We start from the raw sequence: 24,320 nt of genomic DNA on the forward strand, positions 1-24,320 counted from the left end.
CTATCATCTATCTATCTATCATCTATCATCTATCTATCATCTAATTCTTCTTTATCTCATTTAATGCTTTTTGCCCCAAAGCAGGAGGGGGAAGCCTCTTCCTCTGGCAATGTGTCTCTATCGCCCTCTACCGACAAAGCTTAACATCATGTCCAGATCCAGTTTTTGCAGAGCAGTGGATAAAGGGAGCGCTGGAGCTTGAAGAAACAAACTGATCACTATTTTTGCTTTAGACAGTTAATTATATTTTAAAGATATTTTAAACAATGCTTTCTATTTGCTCGCATATTTGCCCTTTCCAGTACTCTTCATTCTTTTGCGTAGGTCTAAATTTCCACTGAGCATCATCTTGTTTCAGCCTGAAGAACTACTTAAAACTTTTCTTTAGGGAAGGTGACAAACTTTCCCAGCTTTTGTTTGTCTGGAACAAAAAACCACCTTTATTTTGCCTTCATTTTTGAAGGATTGCTTTGTTTCTTCCTCTTTCTTTTTTGAAGATGTCACATTTCCCCTAGCACTTAAGATGTCTTTCTGTCGTGTTTGGGGTTGCATGATTTCCTCCTTTTCTAGAAATAATTTCAAACTTACAAACATTTACAAAAACAATAGTGTTTCTATATATCCTTCCCCCAGCTTCCACATATTACATAACCACAGCACGATGATCAACACCAGGAAATTACAGGGGTGCAAGATCGCATGCTATCATTCCGAGTCTGTCACTGGTCCCACTTTGTCCCTTCAACCACACCTACCAGCAGTTGTAGTGATGGTGATTTATTTGGACAGAAGAACCTGGAGAAGACAGGGCGGGGGGGGGGACCTCCCACCTCCCAGAGTGTTTCTGTGGGCTCCCTCGTGTGCAGGTCAGCTGGGGCTGTGGCTCCTGGGGGCCGCGCCCTTAGGTCGGATTCACAACCTTGCCCAGGAAAAGGCTGCTCCATGTGAAGTGGTCGAAGATCATGATAATGAAGGGCCGGTTGAAGTGGAAGGTGAGAGGCTCAGAAGCCATGTCTAGCATGACCATGGGGAATTCGGCTGCCTTGAAGCTCTTCTCATCGAGTTGCAGCACAACCTTATGGACCACCTGTTGGGTACGGGGCCGAAGGTGGAGGTTGAGCACCTGCTGTGTGTTGGGAGCTTGCCACGCCTCATCGCTTCTATCCCTCCCACCCCTAGTTTTATGGGTGGCAAAGCTGAGGCTCAGAGAGGGTCACTTGCTGGCTCCTCATCTAAGTGGCAGCCCCAGGACAGGAGCCAAGGTGTGTCCACCTCCAGAACGCAGCTCACACCTAGACCTCTTCCCTAGAAAGAGGGCAGATGGAGCCCAGACAGGGAGATCAGGGGTCCCACGGTACTCACTGGACTTCAATGTCCACATCAGGCACTCTTTACTGGGTCCTGGGCGAGGCAGACCTCACTCCTTTTTGCACCCTGCTAGCCAAACACTAGGGGCCCATTTCTGCAAAGTGCTTGTGCCTACTCAGAATGGAAAGGGGCTGCTGAACTGTCTCTTGCTGTGATCAAAATTAGGAGGAATTCTGAAATTGGCAAAACGCTTGCATAGCTTCTATCAAACGCCTTCAGTGGATCTGAACTGGCTAATTATCAACATCCTCTGGGGCAGGGGCTCTCCTTGACCAGAGAGCGAGGAGCCGGAGGCTCTGAGAAGCTCTGTCAACAGGTGCAGGAAGAAGCTGAGCTGGGCTGGGAAGCCCCGCGGTTTGTCTTGGGAAATGAGGTTTTGAGTCGAGTAGACCCCAAGCCAAATGTCCGGCTGTCATTTACCCGCTCTGTGGCCCTGGTGAGTACGTGGTTCAAGCCAGAGGCTCCTCCTTTGAGAAATAATGCTCCCCTTATAAGGACATGGCTGTTTGACTCAATCCTTGGCACAGCAAGCTTTTATGGAGCGCATACTGGGTGCCAGGCGCCACGATGGTCCGAGTCTGTGTGCTTGAGGGAGGGGCTGCTGCCACCTCAGCTGTCTCCTGTCCCCTCTGGCTTGGTCACCCACCCGACCGTGAGATCCCGCCACGTCTCAGTAATGCAGGCATTCCCAGTGCCCAGCAGTTCAGGGCACGGAGTGGGCGTCCAATAAGTATGTTCAGAATGACTGAGGGACCCATAGAGCATAAAGTTAAAGAATGAAGGGAAAGAATGTAGTGGGTAGACTGTCTGATGGCACTGCGTTCGGACGTTTCCCATTTTCCCAGATCCATTTTGGTGGGGGGCCCACCCTTGTCCCTAGCTCCCGTGTCGTCACTGTGGGAACGTCACATTTTCCCACTGAGCCTCCCTTTACCCTGTAGTAAGAGTGGAGAAGACCCGGGGCTCTCAACCTGGGGCTTAGAGACCTATTCATGAAGGGGCCCTGCATTCCTTATTATTATTCATACTGTGAATTTTTGGGGAAAAGATGGACTCTAGGGACACTTACCTTTGACAACTTCAGCTGGGCCTCTTGGGTGATGCCGGAGAAATCTGCCCCCTTGTCGAGCAAGTCTGCAATGCCCATGTCCCCCAGGATGGCGCTGAGGTCATAGGCTCCGGAGATGGCCACCTTTGGGATGTACAGGTTTACCTGGCTGCTCAGGGGTAAGCAGACGGGGTTAGACTTTCCTAGGGCTGGGCCCGGCCAGCCGACTTCTGTTTCCCCTGTGATCCCTCCAGACCCTTCCTCCCAGCCGGACACGACCTTTGCGGAAAAGGGGAAGGGACAGAACGAGAGGCAGGATTTGCCTCTCCTTCCATCACACAAGCAGCTTCCTCTCTGGGCCTCTGAATGGCTAAATCTTTTCTCAGCTCTTTCTTTGAGCCAATTCCACCTGTGGTATAGCTGGGCCACTGGCCACTGAAGAAAAGGGTCCCTAAAGAAGTCCCTGTGGTCCCCCAAGCACCCCTAGGCAGAAGCCAAGGAGTGGAGGGAGCACCCGGCTGGGAGCAGCGTCCCGGCCCCAGCCCTACCACTAATGCTGTGTGGCTTTAACCAAGTCCTGTCCCTCTCTGTGCTTGTCCCTCTCCTCATTGACATAGCAAAGCAGGGCACTTCTCTAGATGGGGAAGAACAACTGGCAGTCAGGGAGACTGGCCTCTACCAAACACCTGCTGGGTGTCCTTTAGCTTCAGCATCGCATCTAATGCATGCATGCGCATGCGGCCTTAGGAAGCTGGAGCCAACATTTTCAATGTCCAGATGGAGAGAATTAAACTCAAGGGGAGCTGAGGAACTTCCCCAAAGTCAGACCACTGGGAAGCAGCAGAATTGTGGAGAGGCCATGACTAGTTGCTTCAAAGCCCCCTTGCCTCATGGGAGGAGGGAGAGGGAGGGAGGGAGGAGGGGGAGGGAGGGAGGGAGGAAGAGAGGAAGGAAGGAATGAAGGAAGGAAGGAAGGAAGGAAGGAGAGAGGAGGGAGAGGGAGGGAGAGGGAGGGAGGGAGGAGGGAGAGGGAGGGAGGGAGGAAGGAAGGAAGGAAGGAGAGAGGAGGGAGAGGGAGGGAGGCAGGAAGGAAAGAAGAAAGGAAGGAAGGAGAGAGGAGGGAGAGGGAGGGAAGCAGGAAGGAAAGAAGGAAGGAAGGAAGGAGGAGAGGGAAGGAAGGAGGGAGGGAGGAGGGAGAGGGAAGGAAGGAAGGAGGGAGGGAGGAGGAGAGGGAGGAAGGAGAAGGAGGGAGGGAAGAGGGAGAGGGAGTGAGTGAGGGAGGGAGGGTGCCTGTGAGCTCTGTGTGGGGGCAAGGAGGCTTCCATAGGAGGTGGGCAGTAGCTGGACCCTGAGGGATGGCACTCCAGTGAGAGGGGGGTGATCCTGGGAGGGGTGAGGCGGGAGAAGGGGTGACACAAGTCTGGAGGTGAGGAACCATAGGGTTTGCCTTCTGGGGCTGGGGGACATCATTTGGATAGAGTAGAGAATTCATGCCCAATCATATATGACACCTAAAGGCGCAAGAGTCTGCCTTGGATGTTTATTTTAAAAAAATCTAGAAGAAAATGGCATGTGTTATTGATTTTTTTTAAGCTAAAGTGTTTTAGTGAAAAGATTATTTTTGGTGTAAAAAGAAAGATTATCCTTCTCATTTTTCACAGCCTAGGAGCCAGAATTGGCTTGACCCACGGTGGCAATAACCACCTGGAGACCCTGTTCCTGAATTATGGGCTCCCTTGGAAGGGGAGGGAGAAGGGCGTAATTGAAATGGTGAGCAGCCAGCCATGGGACCCCTCAGGTCGCCCAAACACAGGCTCACCCCCACCCCCATACCCAAGGTCAGGTGGGATGGGTCCAGGACTCTGAGAACATCTCTGGGTCCCCATGTCCCTATAGGGGATTTCTCGGAAACACAGAGCAGACCCCGCAGCTCTTCCCTGCAGGACTGAGGTCAAACTCCCATGTCCGATCACAGAACTGGACTAACATTTCCAAAAGCTCCAGCACTGAGCAGCACTCTGAGGCTACAGCTCAAAATAAAAATAACTCGAAACCATAAAACATAAAAACATATATATATATATATATATATATATATATATATATATATATAAAAAATAGAGCTTCTTTCTAGATTTTCTGCCTGCAAAGCTCTTGGATTACACATTTCATTCAAGTAGACTTTGTCTCCTTTGCAGCTGGTGCCCTGGGCGCGGCCCCCGGACTTGGCTGTGCCCTTTCCTCCTCCATGCTCGCTCTTGGAGCCCCTTCCACTGGCTGAACTTCCACTCATGTTTAATACACAGTCCAGATGGACAGCAATCTGCTCTGCAGCCCCTCCCCGGTCCCCGGGGGCAGCCGGGCGCTCCCACCTCCCCCCACCTTTCCTCTCCTGCCCCTGACACAGCTGACGCCATTGTACACCTTGAACTCCACCGGAAGCTGTTTCTCGGCTCTAGAGCGCACGTGTCTGAAGTCTATAGTTGGTCCTAGTCACCTTCTATCCTTTCTGTTTAGCCTGGCGTGGGGTACACAGCGGGTGGTTCCATTTGTGTCTGAAGGAGGGAGGGAAGGAAGGAAAGGGAGCAAGGGGAGGGAGGGAGGAGGGGAGGGAGGTGGGAGGAAGGAAGGAAGGAAGGAGGAAGGCAGGGAAGGGGGAGGAAGGAAGGAGGGAAGGGAGGAAGGAGGGAAGGAAGGAAAGGGAGCAAGGGGAGGGAGGAGGGGATGGAGGGTGGAAGGAAAGAAGGAAGGAAGGAAGGAACGAAGGAACGAAGGAAGGGGGAAAGAAGGAAGGAAGGAAGGAAGGAAGGAGGGAAGGAAGGAAGGAAGGAAGGAGGGAGGTAAGGAGGGAAGGAAAGAGGGAGGAAAGAAATGGCACCTGCTCTGGAAGCCTTCCTGAGCCACTCCAGATCCAAGCGCCCACTTCCCCTCCTGCGTCCCCTCCTGCGTCCCCTCTGCCCTTTGGGTCTGCACCACCCCATCCACCACCAGGCCCCACCCTGCTGGCACTGCTCTGATTGCTTGGGCACAGACAGCACTTCAATCTCACAAGAGTGAGGATCACGTTCATGAACATCTCCCCCCCCTCCCCCCACGGTGCAGGCTGGGGCTGCGCACGTGCTTGACCATAATTTTGATTGCTGTCTAGCTCAGAGGTGCCTGGGAGCAATGAGTTCCATCATTCATTCATTCATCATTCATGCCTAGCTCACATGCTCAGCCCGTCCTCCCTGCGTGTGCTCTCGGAGCCCGCCCCCAGCGTGGGCCTGTGGTCAGGCATTCATGGGCTGGTTCTCCTCCCGACCTCCAGGTCATCTGCATATACACCGCTCACTCTCTTTCCCTTACTCACTTATTACCTACTTATGTTTTTCCTTTCTTACTTATTTACTGATGGACTGATTGCTTGAAGAAGAGCTACATCCCTGAGTGACTTAAGAACCATTCATAGGTTTTGTGCTGTTTCCGAGGCACAAACGGACCTCGTTTTGTGGAATGCCCTAAAGTATCTCAGTGTCAGTGGACAGAGATAAACAGGGCTGACTTCTTGGTCAGAGAGCCTCAGGCCTTTGGGGACCCAGCAGAAGAAAACAATGAGCCCTGCAGCGTGAGTGTAGGGGGAGAAGGACAAGGACTTACCCCGTGATCATGGACTCAGACCACCTCTGAATGGTGTCCCTGCTCAGCGCGGCGATGACCATGTCCATCTTCCCCTCATCTGGGAGGACGAAGAAGACAGTCCCATTGCCTATGTACTCCAGCTGGACCACCTGGCAGGGGAGCACCCGGTCGTGAAGGTACTTGATGGTGCTCGACTGGAACATCATGGGCACTCTTACCACGGTGGTCTTGTTCACGTAGAAGTTCTCCTCCCTGGTGCTCTCGGGGTTGAAGGGGTGTTCCCATGCGCCTGGGAAGGGAGGGAAGGGGGAGGCGGGAGACAGGCCTGTGAGAGCCGGAGGAAAACACAGTTTGGGGGCAGCAGAGCGCTAAGCAGGTGTCATGGTGGCAGCTCCCTGGAAGGTCCCCACAGAGTGGCTAGAATTCTCTGGGAAGTTGTGAAATGCCCAGCAGTTTAAAGCCTGTTCTGTCTTCCACTTCTTGAACTGGATTGAGGATTAACTCAGTTTCTGAGCCTCTAAAACAGAAGGAGGGAGACAAAGGAGAATGCCCTTGGATTTGGGGGTAGAATTCAGTAAACCAGACTTTGCCTTACCCCCTGGACAGGAGGGCTCTGGAAATGGTGCTGAATGGAACTTGGGCTGCAAATTCAAGATCGGGGTGGGGGAGGTTTGGAGAAACGGACAACCCATTCCATGCCCACGTCTTGACTTCTGGCCACAGAAGTCTAGCAGGCGGCATGGCTGCCCAGTGGATTGTGTTCACTCCCCTGAGGGAGGCTCCTGACGTCCTGTGTGGCCCCGAGGGCCACACCACATTTCCTGGAGGCAAAGTCAGGATGAGAAGATGCCTTCAAGGTCACATGGTCCCACCCACAACTGGACTTGAATCTTTCCCCCATGCTCCACGATGACATCACACAGCCTCTTTGCCTGCCTGGTGATAGAGAGCTCACTACCTTCACAGACCAGGCTTTCACTACTGGTCAGCTCTCATGGGAGGAAAATTGTTTCTTAGAGCCAAAGCCTAACTGATCATGAGGCTCATCTGCTGAGCCTCTTCGGCTCCTCTGGGCTTATTCCAAGCAACTGCGAGTCCTCTCACACATGACAGAATTTTGGATGTTTGAAGACATGGGTTGATCTCACCAGGGCCTCCGATTCTCTAGGTTAACTCCTCAGGTCTCAAGGTGACTGAGGACCTTGCGTCCAGGGGTCCCCGGGTGTCTTGGCTGTTTTGACCTTAAGCCTGGGATCCCTTGTGAAGTCTCTGTTTCCCAACTGAGGCTGCCTGAGGGTGGTTGGCACAGAGCTCCAGGCAGACCCTTCTCCATCCCCACTGCCTGCAGGATCTATGGACCCCGAGGCCAGAACTCTTGTTCTGAGCCAGCCTCAACTCCCCCACCTCCCGTAAGGGCTCCTAAGGGAGGCAGTAGGGAGAGGCGGGAGGATGGAGGGAAAGGGCTGCGGATGCGGAGCCTGGAGACCCCGAAGCCGTGCCTGCTCCATCCCAGATGACTGAGTGTGATGTCACACTCTGGCTGTCTCACAGCAGGTGAGATCATTGGAAGGTTCTCAAACCATCCTCCAGAGGAGGCCTGGGTTCCCCTGGACTGAAGGCAGCGGTGTTTTGTGGCTAACTTGTCCAATTCACAGCAAAAAAAAAAAAAAAAAAGTGACTATTTTTCAGTGTTAGGTTTTTCATCCTTCAAAGTTTGCTGGTTGCTTTCTCCTGAGTATTTCTTTTCTAGAAGCAAACATAACATATCCAGTTTGCACAAAACAAAATACACAATGGGATCTAACCTCTACTTTAAGGGATTTCTTCTTGAAAATTCTCAGGCCAGGAGAACTCGTGGTAGGGAAACTTAAGAATTTATGGGGGCAAATTGGAGAGAGCAAGGATGAGTCCTGTAGAAAACCACCCCCCCCTCCCCAAAAAAATAGAAAGACTGTTAAGATAGTTCACTAAGTAAGGAAGAAACATGCCAGGGACACTTTACGTGTCCTAAGCTTAGTGATGTTAGCTGTGTCACCATTCATTGCTATTTATTATGCTGGCTTGCTGGAAATATGACAGGGTATCCCCAGCTTAAAGAGGGGCTTGCCAATTAGTTTTTCTGTGTCCCAGAAAATCTGTGTATAAGGCAGCACACAGCCCTGTCACCCAGAAACATTTCTGGGCAAACATTCTCAGACTCCTTGACCCTCTCATGTAAGTGTAAAGAATGCTGCCTTTTGTATGGAAAAAAATGCAGCCAAAGCAATCTTGAGAAAGAACAAAGCTAGAGGCATCATGCTTCCCGATTTCAAACTATATTATAAAGCTATAGTAATCAAGAGAGTATGGCATAAAAACAGACACAGAGACCAATGGAGCAGCATTGAAAGTTGAGAAATAAACCTTGCACATATGGTCAACTAATATTTGACAAGGGAGCCAAAACTACTGAATGGGAAAAAGTCTCTTTAATAAATGGTGTTAAGAAAACTGGATATTCATGCAAAAGAATGAAACTGGACCCTTACCTTACACCACTTGCAAAAGTTAACTCAAAGTGGATTAAAGACTTAAACATAAGATCTGAAACCATAAAGCTCCTAGAAGAAAGCATAGGGAAAAAGAAGCTCTTTGACATTGGCTTTGGTGATGATTTTTTGGATGTGACTCCAGAAGCATAAGCAACAAAAAGAGAAATAAACAAGAGGGACGCATCAAACTCAAAAGCTTCTACACAGCAAAAGACACAATCAACAAAATGAAAGGCAACCTATAGAATGGGAGAAGATATTTGCAGACTGTATATTGGGTTAATATCCAAAATACATAAGGAGCTCATATAACTCAATAGCAAAAAAACCCCCAAGTAATTCAATTAAAAAATGGGCTGAGAACTTGAACAGACTTTTTTTTTTTTTTCAAAGAAGACATACAAATGGCCAAAAGGTGCATGAAAAGGTGCTCAACATCATTAGTCATCAGGGAAATCAAAACCACAGTAATTTATCACCTCACACCTATGTGATGGCTAGTATCAAAAAGATAAGAGGTAGTAAGTGTTGGCAAGGATGTGGAGAGAAGGGGCTCTCCTGCACTGTTGGTGGGAATGTAAATTAGTGCAGGCAACTTAATGTGTGCAGTTCCTCAAAAAATTAAAAATAGAAATTCCATATGATCCAACAATCCCACTCTTGGCAATATATCAGAAGGAAATGCACTCACGGTCTCAAAGAGGTAACTGTACTCCTCTGTCCATTATTAACAATAACCAAGATGTGGAAGCAACTTGAGTGTCCAATTATGGATGGATGGATAAAGAAAATGTGGTGTGTGCATGTGCAAGCACGATGGAATATTATTCAACCATAAACAAGAAGGAAAACCTGCGCTTTGGACAATATGGATGAACCTTGAAGGCATTATCCTAAGTGCAATGAGTCAGACAGAGAAAGACAGATACTGTACAATCTCGCATGTAGAATCTAAAATCTAGAACTCATAAAAACAGAGTAGAATGATGGTTTGTCAGGATCAGGAGGTTGGGAGAAATGGGTGAAGTGGTCAAAAGTTACAAACTTCAGTTATAAGATGAATTAGTTGTGGGGATCTAACGTACAGCATGGTAACTTCAGTTAGCAACACTGTGTTCTATCCTTGAAAGTCGCTAGGAGAGCACAGCTAATGAATTCTCACCACACACACACAAAGGTAACTATGTGTTAACTCACCTTATTTTGGTAATCATTTTGCAATATACATATATATCAAATCATCACGCTGTACCTCTTAAACTCATGCAATGTTATAAGTCAATTATGTCTCAGTGAAGGTGGAGGGAAAAAATGCTGTTTTTGCCTGGTCAGCCTCACACCCTCCAAGGAGGGAGGCCACTGCCAGGTGGATTCCCAGACTTGTGAAGAGGATGATGGCAGGAGGGGGGCTCACCAAGATGGTAAGTCTGTCCAGGTAACAAAGAGCTAGGGGGGGTGCAGTTGGCTAATGGGAGGCCCTGAGTAGAAGCTGGGGAGAAGAAAAAGGGTGTGTGGGGATTCTTTCTGGAGATTTTGATCTGGATGAGCTTTAATGTTGCTGAGAGATACATGTTAAATGTCATGACTTTTTTTTTTTCTCTTTCACTTGCACTTCTTTGACTGTGACTGTTTAACTGAAACCGAACCACTTTGGTCTAGGGTTACAAGGTTGTTAAAATGAGGTGTGGGAAGACTGCAGCAGGTACATATGAGAAGCAAGGATTTCCCTGAGAGAATCAGGGGAGGCTTCATGGAGGACGTAACTTTAAAGCCAAGATTTGAAGAGTGGGAAGAGGTTTTAGGCACAGACTAGTTGAGGGAGGGCTCAGGGGACAGAAAGAGTACGGGTTTTGTGGCAGGCAGAATGGCTCCCTAAATATGTCCATTGCCCAATTCACAGAACCTGTGAATATGTTATGTTACATGGCAAGAGGACATTAAGGTTGCTAAACAAGTGACCTGGAGATGAGATTATTCCGGATTATCCAGGTGGGTTCCCGTGTCATCACAAGAGTTTCCTTAAAAGTGGAAGAGGAAAACAGGAGGGGCAGTCAGAAGAAAGGTCATGGGGATGTGATCACTGGCTTTAAGAAGGAAAGGGCCACAAGCCAAGGAACACAGGTGGCTTCTAGAAGCTGGGAAAGGCAAGGAACGGGTTCTCCCTTAGAGCCTCTGGAAGGAACACACCCTGCCAACACTTTGACTTTAACCCAGCGTGACCCATTTTGGACTTCTAACCTCCAGAATTGTAAGATAATAAATCTGAATTGTTTTAAGCCACCATGTTTGTGTGAATTTGTTATAGCAGCCATGGGGAACTAATTCAGGCTTCCCCGAGGATAGTCATGCTCAAGGACCTAGAAGGAATTCAGTGTAGTTGGACATTGTGAGTGAGTGTGTGTGTGTGTGTGTGTGTGTGTGTGTGTGTGAGTGTGCTGTGTGTTGGGAACTTGGAGGAGGGAAAATGTTGAGACATGAGGCTGGAAAGGACAGAGAAGCAGATGACTCTAGGCCAGGGTTTCTCAGCCTTGGATGATAGCCATTCTGGAGCAGATATCATTGTGGGGGCTGTCCTGTTTGGCAGCCTCCTTAGTCTCTACTTACTAGATGCCAGGAACACACCCCACCCCACCCTCAATTGTGACAACCCAAAATATCTCTAGACATTGCCAAGTGTCCCAGAGAGTAGAAGGGGGTGAAGATAACCCTGGGTACAGAACCAGTGCTATAAACTAAGGAGTGTAGATTTCTTCTCAAGGACAATGTATCTCCAAATTGTCTGTTCATAACAATGATGGGGGAGTGCTTGTTAAAAATACAAATTCTAGGACTTTCTTGCAGAAGCTTTGCTTCAGTAGGTCTGGCATGGGCTCTGGAATCTATAATTTTAACAAGTTGCCATGGTGATTTTTATGAAAAAGATCTTTGGAAGACCCTGCTCTGAATTGGTGAGGACAGGCTGAAGTTTGACTAAGATGGGACTTGGTCAGAGCTGGCTGTGAGTGCTGGGGAAGTGTGTGGCATAGGGGCCATCTGGGGGGAGTTCCTGGGGGGCAGGGCTGTGTCTATCTGGTTCTAGGCTGTGCTTCCAGCCCCTGGCCCAGTGCCTGACTCACAGCCAGCACTTGGCCAATATTTGTAGACCATGCGGCAGCCAGTCTGTTCATGATTACATGTTTGAGCCTCAAAAGAACCTACAAGAGCCTGGGCAAGTTGCTCAATTCTTTGGGGTGTCATTTTGATCACTTGTAAGATGATGTAGTGTACCTTCCTAGTAGGATTATGGTGAAGATGGAGATTCACAGATGAAAATGTGCTTTGTAACATCAAAGGCTTTGCCCAAGAATGCACCCTGGGTTTTGATGGCTCTTACTATTCTTGGTAATGGGGTGTAGGGGGGTACCTTTGAAGAAGATGTAGTTGACCAGGATGAGCATGGCTGAACTATCCAGCTTTGATAGAAAGTCCACAATTTTCCCTTGTGTCTTATTTTTGATATACTCATTGATTTGTCTGCTGGCTCCAGCCCCATCCTTGAAATCTGCAGCCAAGGCCTCCAACTCATAATAGTGCTTGGTGTTTGCTGAGAATGACTCCAGAAGCTCCAGGCTGCGGTCAAGGAACAAGGCATTACCCATAGCCATTTCCAACATGGTTTCTGACTCCTTCTTGAAGAGGTGGCGGAGGTGCCGAAAGCCCTGGTGGATCTCAGCTTCAGGCATCTTGGTGAGGTTGAAGCCCAGGCCTTGGAGAAGCTGGACCCGTGTGTGGCCACAGGCACCCAGAGACAGTATAGCTAAGGCCATGGAGATGCTCACAGGGGAGATGAAGACATCCTTGCCAGGAGCTGAAGCCACTAGATGCCTATACAGGGTAAAGGCAAAGTCAACGTTCTTTGGAGCCAAGTCCCGGTGAAGGCTCCTTGTGCTCACGTCAGTATCTGGGTCCTTAGCCTGAACGGCCCAGAGGTCACTGGTGAAAAGCCAGAGGAAATAGGTGCTTAGGGCAAGCAGCATTGTCCAGGATGGTCGGGACCTGCAAAATCAGGAATTCTCATTAGATAATGTAGGGCCTCCAAGGCAGTGGGGCATGGTGAAATGGTAGGCAGAAGACCCCATGGAGGACCCCATTCAAGCCTCAGTTCCTTCCTCCACATTGGCTGTGTGACCTGGGACAAGTCAGGACTCTGGGCCTCAAATTCCTCATCTGAAAGTATGATTATCCCTGCTATGATTTATCAAGTACCTAACAGATGCCCAATACTGACCTATGTGTTTTGCCTATATTTTCTCATCTAATCCTCACCAACAAACTAATAAAGTGGGTATTATTATTATGATTTGAGGTAGGCAGAAATGGGGGCCCAGAAAGATTAAATATCCAACCAGTTGATACACTCAAAGAACTGAAAGAAAAAAACTGTCAACCAGGAATCCTGGATCTGGCAAAACCATCCTTGAAAAATGAGGGAGAAATCTAGACATTCCCAGATAAGCAAAAGCAGAGGGAGTTTATTACCACTAGGCCTCCCCTGCAAGAGATGCTAAAGGGAGTCCTTCTGGCTGAAATGAAAGGACACTAGAGAGTAAATACAATCTATATGAAGAAATAAAAATCTCTGGTAAAGGTAAATATATGAGCCATTAGAAAAACTCGTATTATTGTAATCTTGCTTGGTAACTCCACTTTCTATTTCTGATATGATTTGAAAGACTAATCCATGAAAAGCAATTATTAGTCTCTGTTTTTGGATACACAATGAATTTGTGACTTAAATAACTGAAAGAATGTGGGGACAGAGCTACATAGGTGCAGGGCTTTTGTATGCTATTGAACTTAAGCTGGCATAAATTTGAATGACAGTGTTATAACTTTAGGATGTTAAATGTAATTTCCATGGTAACCAGAAAGAAAATAGTTATAGAGTATGCACAAAAGGAAGCAAGAAGGGAATTAAAATGTTTCACTACAAAAAAAATCCACTGAACATAAAAGAAGATAGTAATGCAGGAAATAAGGGACAAAAAAAACCTATAAGGCATATAGAAAACAAATAGGAAATGGCAGAAGTCCTTCTTTATTAGCAATTACTTTAAATGTAAATGGATAAAATTCCCCAATCAAAAGACAGAGATTGGCAGAATGGATTTAAAAAATGATCCAACTATACACTGACTACAAGTGACACATTTTAGATCCAAAGACATCAATATGAAAGTGGAAGGATGGGAAAAGATATTCCATATAAATAGTCATCAAAAGAGAGTGGGGTAGCAGAAGGAAGGAAACAATAAAGATTAGAGCACAGATATATAAAATAGAGAATAGAAAAACAGAAAATCAATGAAACCAAAATATATCTAATTGATATAGTATAATATAGTATAATGATATATAATTAATATAATATGGTCTTCAAAAAGATGAACAAAATTGACAAACCTTTAGCTAAACTGAGTAAGAAAAAAGAGAAGTCTCAAATTACTAAAATCAGAAATGAAAATGGGGACTTTACTGCCAATTCTACAGAAATAAAAAGAATTATAAGAGAGGCGCTTGGGTGGCTCAGTCAGTTAAATGTCTGACTCTTGATTTTGGTTCAGGTTTTGATCTCAGGGTCCTGGGACTGAACCCCACATTAGGCTCTGTGCTCAGTGGGGAGTCTGCTTGAGATTCTCTCTCTCTGTCTCCCCCTCCCCCCCAAAATAAAAATAAGTAAATTAAAAAAATAATTATAAGAAAATATTATGAAAAAAATTACACACCAACAAACTGGATAGCCTAGATAAAATGAAAAAAAATTCTGGAAACGCAAAACATACCAAGACTGAATCACAAGAAATGGAAAATCTGAATAGACCTGTATGTAGTAAGAAAATTGAATCAGTAATTGAAAACCCAACAAAGAAAGCCCTGGACCAAATGGCTTTACCGTTGAACTCTACCAAACATTAAAGAATTCACACGAATCTTCCTTCCAAAAAAACCAAAGTGGACGGAACACTTCCTAACTCATTCATTGCCCTGACACCAAAGCCAGACAAAGATATTATAAGGACAGAAACGTACAGATGAATATTGCTTATGAACATTGATGCAAAAATCCTCAACAAAATACTAGCAAATAGAACTCATCAGCATATTAAAAGCATGATTATACAGCATGACCAAGTGGGGTTTATTTCTGGAATGCAAGGATGGTTGTACATAAAAAACTCAACCAACGTGCTATACTACATTAACAGGCTGAAGGAAAAAAAGACCATGATCATCTCACTTGATGCAGCAAAGGCATCTGGCATAATTCCACACACCTTTTCAAGATAAAAACACTCAACAAACTAAGACTAAAAGGAAACTACTTCAATATAAAAAAAAATATGTGAAAAGCCCACAGCTAATGTAATGGTGAAAAATTGAAAGCTTTTCATCTAAGATTCAGAACAAGGCAGGATGCTTACTTTTGCCTCTTCTGTTTAACACAGCACTGGCCGTCCTAGCCAGAGAAATTAGGCAAGAAAAAGAAATAAAAGGCATCTAAATTCGAAAGGAAGGAGTAAAATTACCTCTGTCCATAGGCAACCTGATCAACATCACAGCCACATGTAGAAAACCCTAAAGATTCCATAAAAACCCTGCTGGAACTAAGAAATGAATTAAGCAAAGTAGCAGGCTACAAAACCAGCGCACACACACACACACACACACACACACACATCGGTTCTGTTTCCATATACTAACAATGAACAAACTGAAAAGTAAATTAACAGTTATGCTATTTATAATAGCATCAAAAAGAATGATTTCTTGGACACGAGGTTAAAGGTACAAACAACAAAAGAAAATTAGACACATTGGATTCTTTAAAATTAAGAACTCTTGATCACTAAAGGACACTGTCAATAGAATAGAGGTAACCCACAAGATGGGAGATAATATTTGCAAATCCCATATCTGATAAAGGATTAATATCCAGATTACATAAAACTCAAGTATAAAAAAATAAAAAAAAATCCAACTCAAAGAATGGGCAAAGATGTTGAGTAGACATTTCTTCAAAAGAAGATACCCAGATAGCCAACAGGCACATGAAAAGATGCTCACATTAGAGTCATCAGGGAAACTCAAATCAAAAGATCTCATTCCTTTCGATGGCTGCATAATATTCCATTGTATATATATACCACATCTTCTTTATCCATTCAACTGTCAATGGACATCTTGGCTCTTTCCACAGTTTGGCTATCGTAAACATTGTTGCTATAAACATCGGGGTGCACGTACCCCTTCGGATCCCTACATTTGTATCTTTGGGGTAATTACCCAGTAGTGCAATTGCTGGATCATATGGTAGCTCTATTTTCAACTTTTTGAGGAACCTCCATACTGTTTTCCAGAGTGGCTGCACCAGCTTGCATTCCCACCAACAGTGTAGGAGAGTTCCCCTTTCTCCTCATCCCCGCCAACATCTGTCGTTTCCTGACTTGTTAATTTTAGCCATTTGCACCGACGTGGATGGAACTGGAGGGTGTTATGCTGAGCGAAATAAGTCAGTTAGAGAAAGACATGTATCATATGACCTCACTGATATGAGGAATTCTTAATCTCAGGAAACAAACTGAGGGTTGCTGGAGTGGTGGGGGGTCGGAGGGTTGGGGTGACTGGGTGATGGACATTGGGGAGGGTATGTGCTATGGTGAGCGCTGTGAATTGTGCAATACTGTTGAATCACAGATCTGTACCTCTGAAACAAATAATACAATATATGTTAAAAAAAAAAACCGCAATGAGATACAATTCATACCCATTTGCGTGGCTGTCTCAAAAACCAAACCAAACCAAACCACAAACAGCAAAACAGAAAACAGGTGTTGGCACAGATGTGGAAGGGCTGGAAACTACCTTGCTAGTGGGAACGGTGCAGCTATGTGGAAAAAAAGGGAATGGCAGCTCCTCAAAAAATTAAATATAGAATTACCATATGATCCAGCGATTCTTCTTCTGAGTAAATACACAGCAGAATTGGAAACAGGGACTCAAGCAGTTATTTGTACATTCCAATGTTCATGACTGCATTGTTCACAATAGCCAAAAAACCGGAAACAACCCAAATGTCCATCAGTGGATGGATGGATAAATAAAAGGTGGTTGTATAAATACGGAAAACACTCCTGTGTTTCTCCTTTCCTCACACACGATTGCCACGCTTCACTCTGACGCCAGAGATGTGGGTTTCCCACACACCAAGCAATTCTCCACCACCAGCTGGTGGAGAATGTAACTCAATTCTGCAATGAACTACAATCCTACAACGTAACTCAATTCTGACACTGTCCACCTGGAGGAAGTGTCAACCCCCCCCCCCCCCCCCCCCCCCGGTGAAAGGCTCAGTTCCCACAAGATTGCCCACCCCCGACTTCAGATGCCAATCGCTAGTCTGTGCTTCCCCATCACGGCCCTGTCACACTGCAGTGAAATCCCGGCTAGCCCCGTCCCCTCCACACATGTCGGGAGCCCTCTCGGGCAAGGACCTGGTGCCGTGTGCAGCCCAGAGCGGGGTGGGCTTGTCCACTTACGACTTCTTCTGGTCTCTCCTCCTCTTCCTGTTGTCTCTGGGATTTCACACCTCATCCCCTTCTGTGTTAAGCCCCCAAGGTAGGGATGAAAACTCTATCCACCTCCCCAGATTGTCGCAAACATCAGTCACAGCACTTATGAGTGCTTTCCCACGTGGCCTCGTGCAGCGGGTCATCCTGGGCCCACTTTATAGATGAGAAAATTGAGGCCCAGGGAGGCAGAGTAACCTGTTCAGAGCTGAGATTCTAAGCCCTGCAGCCTGGCCTCAGAGCCGGTGCCATCCCGTTCTGCCTTTCTCTATAGAAAGCAGAGCGATGAGAGGAAAATAGGTCTCCAAAAAGTACCCAGCAATGCTACAATGCAGTGTTGATATTCTTCATGAATTTCATTTCATGTATGCCCTCCTTGTCTCTCATTTTTGAAGTGAGGCTCAAAGTAAACACCCACTGCATTCATTATTTTCACGAATGCCCCCATGGGCCAGGTAGTGTCTCGGGCCCTCTGCATTTAAGCCTTAGAACACGTGGTGTCATGCAGGGAGTCCTGTTGCATTTGCAGTATCCTCGCTCCAGGTGGGTGAGCAAAGAGGTAGGTGTGTGTGAACCTAGGGCACGCACAGTCCACTGTGCCAAAGGGCACAGCTGTCCCTGCCTGCATCCCCCAGCAGGGGCCTTGCCTTGTACCCATTCAGCCCTGCTGTCAGACTCTCTTGTGTTACTCGGCTGGGCTTAGGAGCATCGGTGCAGTGACAGATGGGAATGGCTCTTGGCTCAGTGTCAACCCCTGCAAGGCTGGAGGCCGGGGCAGATCAAACCCACATGGGTGACCCACAGACTGCAAAACCCTCCCCATATCACTGCTCATCTACCCAGCTCCAGATCACTGCTGGCTACTGTAATGCTCAATGCCCATTAACAAATTAAATAAGCAAGATGTGCATGGCTTCATTTCAGCGGCTGGGTAGGAGCAGGAGGGATGGACAGCGATCAGTTGCTACTCACGGTCTGCAGAGGGCTCAGGCTGCCACCACCGGCTCGGCCCGGCTGTCCCGGGTCCTGGTATGTGTACAGTAAGCCCGCGGGGCACCACCGCTAAATCTTGTTGGCCAGCTTCCCTGCTGGTTAATGGTTAGAGGGGGGCCAGTGGACTTCACCATTCGGTTGTCCCCTCCCCCCAGACATTAACCAATGGGCTTCTTTTCCAGGATATTTGAACAAACACAGCAGTGTGGCAAGTTAGCTTTCTTCTGCTTTCAGTTCCCTGAAGTTTTCTTTTTAATATCAAAATGAGGCTGGAGTTGCGTCAGTGCTTGTGGTTGCCAGGAGGCCCCTGTCACGGAAGCCGCAGGTGCCCTTAATTGGCCCAGTGGCATGGACACCTGTGAACAACCAGGTGCTAAGTTCGGGCTGGGGATGAGTCTAATGTCTGGTAGGAAAGAGACGTGGAAGAAAAGCAGCCAAGTGCTTCCCACGGATTATCTCATGTAATCTTCCAAAGACATTACGAATTAGATGCTGTGCTTATCGCTTTTGTTTAGATAAGGAAACTGAGTCACATGGAGCTTAGGTGAGCTTCCCTTGAGATTCAAATCCAAGACCGTTCTACTCGAAAGTCTAGTACCTTCTGTCTTTTCTGCATTTTTATTTATTAGTTCTCTTTTGGTTGAAAGTGACAGGCAACAAACTTTTTTAAAGCAAAAAAAAAGAATATATATTGGGTCTCATGAATGAGAGTTCTGAAGGGGGGCAGGGCTTCAGGCTTGGCTGGATCCAGGGGTTCCAAGTTGGGTATCATATCCCTCTGTCTCTTTTTAAAAAAATTCTTTCTTAGCTCTTCTTTATTCAGCTTTCCTGCCTTAGCCTGTATGTTGAGGACAAAGGTGGCCACTGCAGCTCCAAGTTATTTGGTTCTAACTGGTTATTTGAGAGACTCACTTTTTCTCCCTGTTCATATCAGTCCCCCAAAGGACTCTGGGCATGATTGCTTATCATTGGCCTGATCACAGCGTGCAGAATATTTGGCCTTGCAAATGCTAGCCAGGGTCCTGTGCCCTCTGCTGGTTGGTAACATTGTTATTTCCAGGGAAGCTCTTTCCAGGAGTAAAGAGGAGAAGTTGCACCGGTTCTAGAGATTTTGGGGGCACTTCAGTTTTATTAATACTTATGGGTCTTTTAAAAAAGTTTTTTTATTTATTAAGTCAATTTTGGTATTTATGTCTAGGAATTTATTATTTTTAAATCTAAGTCATATCAGTAATTTTTTTGTTTCTATATTTTATTTACTTACTTCCTCTCTTCCCCACCCCCCCTTGATGAGTCTTGTTAGGGAAATCCATCTAGTTATTTAATCTTTTCAAAGGATCAGCTTTTAGTGTTTAGTTTTCTTAATCCTTACCGGTTTTTTAAAATCAATTTTTAAATTGATTTCTTCCTTTATTTTTACTTTTTACCATCCTTTCAAACTCCTTGTTTTTTTAAATCTGTTGTTCTTTTTATATTTTCTTGAGTTAAATGCTTAGCTAGCTTTCCTACTTTTTAACATTTCCAGTCTCCATATAAATGTATTTAAAGTTAAAAGTCTTCATCTAACTTCTGACTGAGCGATGCCCCATAAATTTTTGATATTGACTATTATCATTGTCATGTTTTGATGTGTTTCTAATTCCCTTTTATTTTTTATTTTTTTTAAAGATTTTATTTATTTATTTGACAGAGAGAGACACAGCGAGAGAGGGAACACAAGCAGGGAGAGTGGGAGAGGGAGAAGCAGGCTTCCCGCTGAGCAGGGAGCCTGATGCGGGACTCAATTCCAGGACCCTGGGATCATGACCTGAGCCGAAGGCAGATGCTTAACCATCTGAGCCACCCAGGCGCCCCTAATTCCCTTTTATTTTTAACCCCAGGGTAAGTTAGTAATATGTCATTTAGTGTATTTAGAACCTTAGGCTACTCTTTTGTTATTTACTTTTTTTTTTAAAAGATTATTTATTTATTTGAGAGAGAGAGAGAGCATGAGCAGGGGAGAGGCAGAGGGAGAAGGAGAAGCAGACTCCCACCGAGCAGGAAGCCCAACACGAGGCTCGATTCCCGGACCTCACGATCATGACCTGAGCCAAAGGCAGACGCTTAACCAACTGAGCCACCCAGGCGCCCCTTGTGTTATTTACTTTTACTTCACTTTGGTCAACAAATACTATCTACAAGGCATACCTAATAGATGTTGTTGGTTTGGTTCCAGACCACCAAAATAAAGTGAATTTCACAATAAGGTGAGTCAAATGAGGTTTGTGGCTTCCCAGTGTATATAAAAGTTATGTTTACACTATACCATAGTCTATTAAGTGTCCAATAGCATTATGTCTAAAAAAATGTATATACCTTAATTAAAAAATACTTTATTGCTAAAAAATGCTAAACATCATCTGAGCTTTCTGCAGGTCATAATCACTGATCAGAGATGACCATAACAAATATAATAATAATGAAAAAGTTTGAAATATAGTAAGAACTACCAAAACGTGCCATTGAAATATGAAATGAGCGAATGTTGTTAGAAAAATGGTGCCGACAGACTTCTTTGATGCAGCATTGCCAGAAACCTTTAATTTGAAAAAATACAATATCTGTGAAGCAGGATAAAGTGAAGCACAATAAAACAAGCCATGCCTGTATATGATATTGAATGTGTGGAGCTTATTGAGGATTTTTTGCAATCATATATGCTTTATTTTTATAAATGTTCCGTGTTTTCTTAAAAATAATGGGTAGTTTCTGTTCAATACGCATAAATGTGTATATATATGTGTATATGTACAATTGCTCGAACTTATTTTTTTATTCAACATCTATGCTGATTCTCTATTTGCTTGACCTTTCCGTCTCTCAGAGAATGTTAAAATCTCCAATCGCGATTGTTCATCCATTTATCTCTATCAGTTGTTGGTTGAGGTACTTTGAGGCTGTTAAAGCAGATATACTTTTGATAATTATATCCTCTTGCTCTATTGCTAATTTTTCTTTTATCTCTGTTTCATATGACACATTTTGCCTTAAATTCTACTTTATCTAAGAAGATTGCTTTCCTAACTTTGTTTTGGTTCACACTTGCCTGATGTAGTCCATCCTCTCATTTCCAAACTATGTTTTCTTGTTTTAAAAGTGTCTAACATATACATTTGGTTGAATTTATTTTTATTATCCAAAAATGACATTCTGTCTTTTAATTGGCAAAATTAACCTATTTACATTTATCTTTAATTATTGTTGTATTAGGACTGACATACCATTTTATTTCATATATTCCATTTACTATCTGTTTTTTCCTTTTTGTGTCTTTTATTTATTTGCATTGAAAAGATTGAATTTTCTCCTATGGGTTCAAAAGATGTTTATTCTAGTTTTGGTATTATGGTGGTTGCCCTTTACTGAAAAACATTCAGCCGAGGTCCTAGCCGTCATGGGGAGAGACAAGCCACTCCCGCCATGCCTTGTCTGAATTCCTGTCCTCACAATACAAGAGCATAATAAATGATTGTTTCCAGCTATTAAAATTTTAGATAATTTATTATTAAGCCATAGTACCTAGAACAGATTTAGATACCTGGGAGTGGGTGGGGTGCTGAATAACAAGGAGGGAATGAAGCCGCAGTTCTGGGGTCAGCTGACAAATGGGAGTTGGAAACATTTTATAATGACAGTTAGTGGACACCTATGACCCTGAGGCGGTTGTTGTTAGGAGCTTAATGGAAAGTGGGGACCAGGCTATAGGAAGGAAGAAGAGGACTCTTAACTATGCAGAGGGAGAAAGTTTAGCAATGCTGTCACCTGCAGTAACATGAGTGTGGAAAATGTTACAAATGAGCTGGTAGCTGATGAGATTTCCAGGTGTGGAAGGTATGGTCTGGTTTATTCTTACTGCTTAGAGTAAAATGTGGGAGGTCCCAGATAAGCTTAAACATTTTTGTTAAATATACAAGAGCTAGAACTTTCTGGGTTAAAAAGATAATATAGTTTCTCGCTCTTAGCCAAGGATATTGTCTTTTGAGAAGTACCTTGTTTAAGTAAGATTGAAGAGAAGTGACTTCCCGTCAGATTATCTTTTTCTTATTGATTGGTAGGAGTGCGGGAAAGAGAGATAAATATATTGCGAAAAACCTTCTCTAAATTTGTGGCCTTTTTGCTGTCTGTATGGAATCTTTTGGTGAACATAGTGCAGAGTTCCAGCGGAGCCCAATCCTTCTATTTATTCTGCAGTCAATGCTGCTTCTGTCCTGTTTCAGAGACCTTTGCCTCCCCTGATGTTGTGAAACCCATTTTCTCATATTTTCTTTTTAGAAGCTTTGGTTGATTTATTTTTCACATTTAGATCTGCAATCCATCTAGATCTGATTTGTGTGTATAGTGTGAGGTGGGGATCAAATTCATCTTTTCCCGTATGTCTGTGCCATTTAGTGACAACAGGGACTGTGTTCTTTAAAAGTGTCAGTCTCATAAAAGACGAAATGTGTTACCTCTTGGAGGAGATCGAAGAGGCATGGCAGCTGTAACCATGTGATTCCAGAGGAGGAGGCGGTGATTCTGGGAGGGCTTCAGCAAGAAGCTTCTCCCGGGTTTGGGGTGACCCTGGAAAGACCAGCAAGTCATCCCTGATGGCTTCCTCAATGCATCCTCCTTAACTGTGGGAATGTGTGCTACGAAGGACATTATTGAGACAATCTACAAGACTGGAATATGAACGGGACGTTAGAGGAAAAGTGTTGTACCAGTGGTGACTTTCCTGAAGTTGAGAGGTTTACTGAAAAATAGTACCCCCAATTCTTAGAAAATATACATGGAAGTATTTAAGAGTAAAGGGTCATGGTGTATAAAATGGACTGAGAAAGAATTCTGAAAATACACATACATATATATCATACACGGCGAAGGCTGGATGCGTCCGTGAGCCTAGCACAGCAGCGAGCATGTGGTCAGGCCTCGATCAGGAGAGCCAGAGCTGAAACTGTTGTAATTTTATCTCCTTAGTGACTGGTGCCTACAAAGTACTGGCTACTATTAGTGACTGACATGAAGACTTTGTCTTTAACCATAAACCTGAGCCCCTTAATGGAAAAAAACTCATTTTCTAAACGAACATTTCTCTTAGGCACTTTTGAGTCAGATGTCCATTTGTTAGTCATGTGTTCCCTGAACCGCTGGTCTGTGTGCACCAGACCCTGGCTCGTGGCCTTCGGGTGAGTGAGACTACCTGGTTCAGGAGGCCCGGTTCAGCATTGATGCATCTGGGTCTCATTCGGGAAAGATCTGCTGGTCTTCCAGGGTTCACCCCAAACCCTAGGAGGAGCTTCTGGCTGGAGTCCTCTAAGAATGACCATCTTCTCCTAATGAAATCACCCCATCACAGATGTGTAGCTTGGGTTCCTCTTGTCCAACATTGCCAACCACAGAAGCTGGGACCGGCAGTGTTGCTCAGGGCCTTCTAACTTCTGTAGCTTTGTGGATAAAGCAATGTTGCCTGGAATCTCATCTCCAGGTAAACAGGACCTTGCTCTGGTGTGGGACAGGTCATATCAAGCCAGGGACCTATGGTGATCAGATTCACTAGGCAGGAGTCTTGGCTGGCCTTTGCTGAGCCCTGACTGGTTGTTTACCCAAGGAATCATGAGCTGTGTTGGCAAAGCAGGACGCCAACCTGTACTGATGGCCAATGTGGGGGTGGCATGCGCCAAATCTTGGACATCAGAGGCTAACCTGAGATGTCCTTTACTGGTCCCAGAGCCTGCCTTTCGGCTGTGGTAGGTCAGGGGAACTGCCTGACTCCTGGTCTTGCAGCCCTGCTGGCCCACATTGCGGGACCCACCTGTTCCACCTCTACGCTCAGCCTTCGGGCTTTTCCTGGACCAAGCAGGACTCTAATCCTCTCTGGGCCTCCTTCACCCGGATAGGCAGGAAATCAGCCTAGAGGGGCGGCCATTAATTCACTGGTAAGCTTCTGCATTGGCTGGCCCCCTTTTATTTCCCTTTAGATTTCCCACCTGCCAATTCTTGCTCTGTTCTGGTTTCACAGCTGAGTGTAAAGCACTGAGCATGGGGTCTGGCGCCCAGGGAGGACAAGAGCCAGCATTTAGCAAGCCCTGCCTGGGTGCCAGCTCTGGTGGTTAATGTGTATGGATCTATTTG

General features: G+C 45.5%; 1 protein-coding gene across 1 annotated transcript; it reads right to left on the minus strand.

Moving 5' to 3' along the window:
* Positions 1-723: 723 nt before the first annotated feature.
* LOC116632716 (corticosteroid-binding globulin) lies at positions 724-18,260 on the minus strand. Its single transcript, XM_032404647.1, has 5 exons — positions 18,147-18,260; positions 11,972-12,603; positions 6,056-6,326; positions 2,438-2,585; positions 724-1,087 (listed from the first exon to the last, which is right to left on the minus strand). Exons 2-5 carry the CDS (start codon positions 12,582-12,584, stop codon positions 902-904), a joined length of 1,218 nt encoding a protein of 405 aa, XP_032260538.1. The 5' UTR covers positions 12,585-12,603; positions 18,147-18,260; the 3' UTR covers positions 724-901.
* Positions 18,261-24,320: the final 6,060 nt, after the last annotated feature.

This window comes from Phoca vitulina, unplaced genomic scaffold (genome assembly GCF_004348235.1).
Source record: "Phoca vitulina isolate PV1807 unplaced genomic scaffold, GSC_HSeal_1.0 scaffold7, whole genome shotgun sequence".
Lineage (NCBI taxonomy): Eukaryota > Metazoa > Chordata > Mammalia > Carnivora > Phocidae > Phoca > Phoca vitulina.

What these genes read in the sequence shown, in the direction of transcription:
- LOC116632716 (XM_032404647.1), bottom strand. Translation starts at nt 12,584, where the DNA reads ATGCTGCTTGCCCTAAGCACCTATTTCCTCTGGCTTTTCACCAGTGAC. An exon ending in CAACTACATCTTCTTCAAAG is followed by an intron (nt 6,327 to 11,971) that starts GTACCCCCCTAC and finishes CTCCCTTCCCAG; the next exon opens with GCGCATGGGAACACCCCTTC. An exon ending in CCCAGCTGAAGTTGTCAAAG is followed by an intron (nt 1,088 to 2,437) that starts GTAAGTGTCCCT and finishes CGTACCCAACAG; the next exon opens with GTGGTCCATAAGGTTGTGCT.